The sequence below is a fragment of the Theropithecus gelada genome, chromosome 19 (genome assembly GCF_003255815.1).
Source record: "Theropithecus gelada isolate Dixy chromosome 19, Tgel_1.0, whole genome shotgun sequence".
Lineage (NCBI taxonomy): Eukaryota > Metazoa > Chordata > Mammalia > Primates > Cercopithecidae > Theropithecus > Theropithecus gelada.
Genome location: NC_037687.1, coordinates 14,504,321 through 14,506,508, shown reverse-complemented (window position 1 = coordinate 14,506,508; position 2,188 = coordinate 14,504,321). Strand labels below are relative to the sequence as shown.

At 44.6% G+C, this 2,188-nt stretch overlaps 1 protein-coding gene across 1 annotated transcript; it reads left to right on the top strand.

Moving 5' to 3' along the window:
* Nucleotides 1-741: 741 nt before the first annotated feature.
* Nucleotides 742-1,783, top strand: LOC112612031 (olfactory receptor 7C1). The gene has a single exon (XM_025366047.1). The coding sequence runs from the start codon at nt 799-801 to the stop codon at nt 1,759-1,761; it is 963 nt and encodes a 320-aa protein (XP_025221832.1). The 5' UTR covers nt 742-798; the 3' UTR covers nt 1,762-1,783.
* The last annotated feature ends 405 nt before the right edge of the window (nt 1,784-2,188 follow it).

The following is a 2,188-nucleotide window of genomic DNA, read 5'->3' as shown; positions in this document are numbered from 1 at the left end:
AGGACAGGCTGGTGCTGAATTCGCAGAGTTTAATACTCCCGTTTGAGGAGGCAGTGTCTGATTTACATCGGGCTCACAGATTGGTTCGATCAGGTATGACATTTGCATAGTGCTGGGGGAAGGCTGGTGGCCCCACCCTAATCTTACTTTGCAATTGGACTTTCTAGTTGATCTGCGCCATCTTGTCTGCTTGTGGCTGACAAAGAGAAGGGAAGATGGAGCCGCCATCTTGAAAACGTCTAGTCCTTAGTTCCTGCCGGCATTCAGCCGTGCAAGCGGCCAGCTTGTTTGTGTATGTCTGCAGCTCTGCTTTACAGGCTGCTCTTTCTTAGAAAATGATTTGGGGCTGCGTTTCATTAAAAAGAAAAGCCTCACTGAGGACTCCCATACCCTTACTATCTGTCTGCCTAAGTGATTGTGTCTTAACTCCTCTATCACTAATATGCATGCGAAATCCTTGGTGATATTGTTAAAATATAGATTCTCAATCCGTAGGTCTGACCAGGGATTCTGCATTCAAAGAAACTCTTGGGTAATGTTGATCTTGTTGGTTCATGAACCACACTTTGAGAAGCCAGGCCATGGAGGGTACAAGTGTTATGGAACTAATACTACATTTCTAGATCGTGATGGTAACAAAGAAAAGGATGGAAGAATTTCAAATCCCCCAGATGAAGACAGCAAGAAAAAGGCAATCTTTTGTTAATTTATTCCCTCACTTAAAATTAAATGTAACCAAATTTTCATGTTGCCAGTGACTGTTGCTTTTTCCTCTCTTGTGACAGTTATTTCATCCCCATGGAAATAGGAAATCAGACACATGCCCCAGAATTTCTCCTCCTGGGATTTTCAGCAACGTCACAGATTCAGTTTATTCTCTTTGGCCTGTTCCTCTCCATGTACCTAGTCACTTTCACTGGGAACCTGCTTATCATCCTGGCCATCAGCTCAGACTCCCATCTCCACACCCCCATGTACTTCTTCCTCTCCAACCTGTCCTTTGCTGACCTCTGTTTTACCTCCACAACCATCCCAAAGATGCTACTGAATATAGTGACACAGAACAAATTCATAACATATGCAGGCTGTGTCAGTCAGATTTTTTTTTTCATTTCATTTGGATGCCTGGACAATTTACTCTTGACCGTGATGGCCTATGACCGGTTTGTGGCCATCTATCACCCCTTGCACTACAAGGTCATCATGAGCCCCCGGCTCTGTGGACTGCTGGTTCTGGGATCCTGGTGCATCAGTGTCATGGGTTCCCTGCTCGAGACCTTGACTGTTTTGAGGCTGTCCTTCTGCACCAAAATGGAAATTCCACACTTTTTTTGTGATCTTCCTGAAGTCCTGAAGCTCACCTGTTCTGACACCTTCATCAATAATGTAGTGATATACTTTGCAACTGGCATTCTGGCTGTGATTCCCTTTACTGGAATACTTTTCTCTTACTATAAAATTGTTTTCTCTATACTGAGGATTTCCTCAGCTGGGGGAAAGTACAAAGCCTTTTCCACCTGTGGTTCCCACCTCTCAGTGGTCAGCTTGTTCTATGGCACGGGCCTTGGGGTCTATCTCAGTTCTGCAGCTATACCATCTTCTAGGACAAGTCTGGTGGCCTCAGTGATGTACACCATGGTCACCCCCATGCTGAACCCCTTCATCTACAGTCTGAGGAATACGGACATGAAGGGGGCCCTGGGGAGACTCCTCAGTAGGGCAACATTTTATAATGATGACATCATCACAGGACTTTCATAAGTAGCAAGGCTTAGACCATTGGGAGGCATTTTTTTGGTGGTTCTTGAATGTAGCTAAACATCAACGTATTCTCTTTTCGTTCTGGAATTACCATATCTTATCGTGTCTTTGATACAGGAACTAGAAATAAATTATTTAGGTAGATAGATCCTTGGCAAGATTTCCCCATTAACAAAAAGCAGCCCTCAAAATCATTTCTAACAAAGAACGCCTGAAAAATCGAGCTGCAGACATAGATGAGCAAGCTGGAAGCTCACATGAGTGAATGCCGGCAGCTGCGCCAATAGAAAAGGGCTAGCTGGGGGCCAGGCATGTTCAACGTGGAGGCTTCCTCTTCCTTTTCTTTGTCAACCATGTGTACAGTAAAGGAACAGGCAACATGGAGCTGGCCAGGTAGAGAACCCATCTGTATAATAAAAGATTAGGG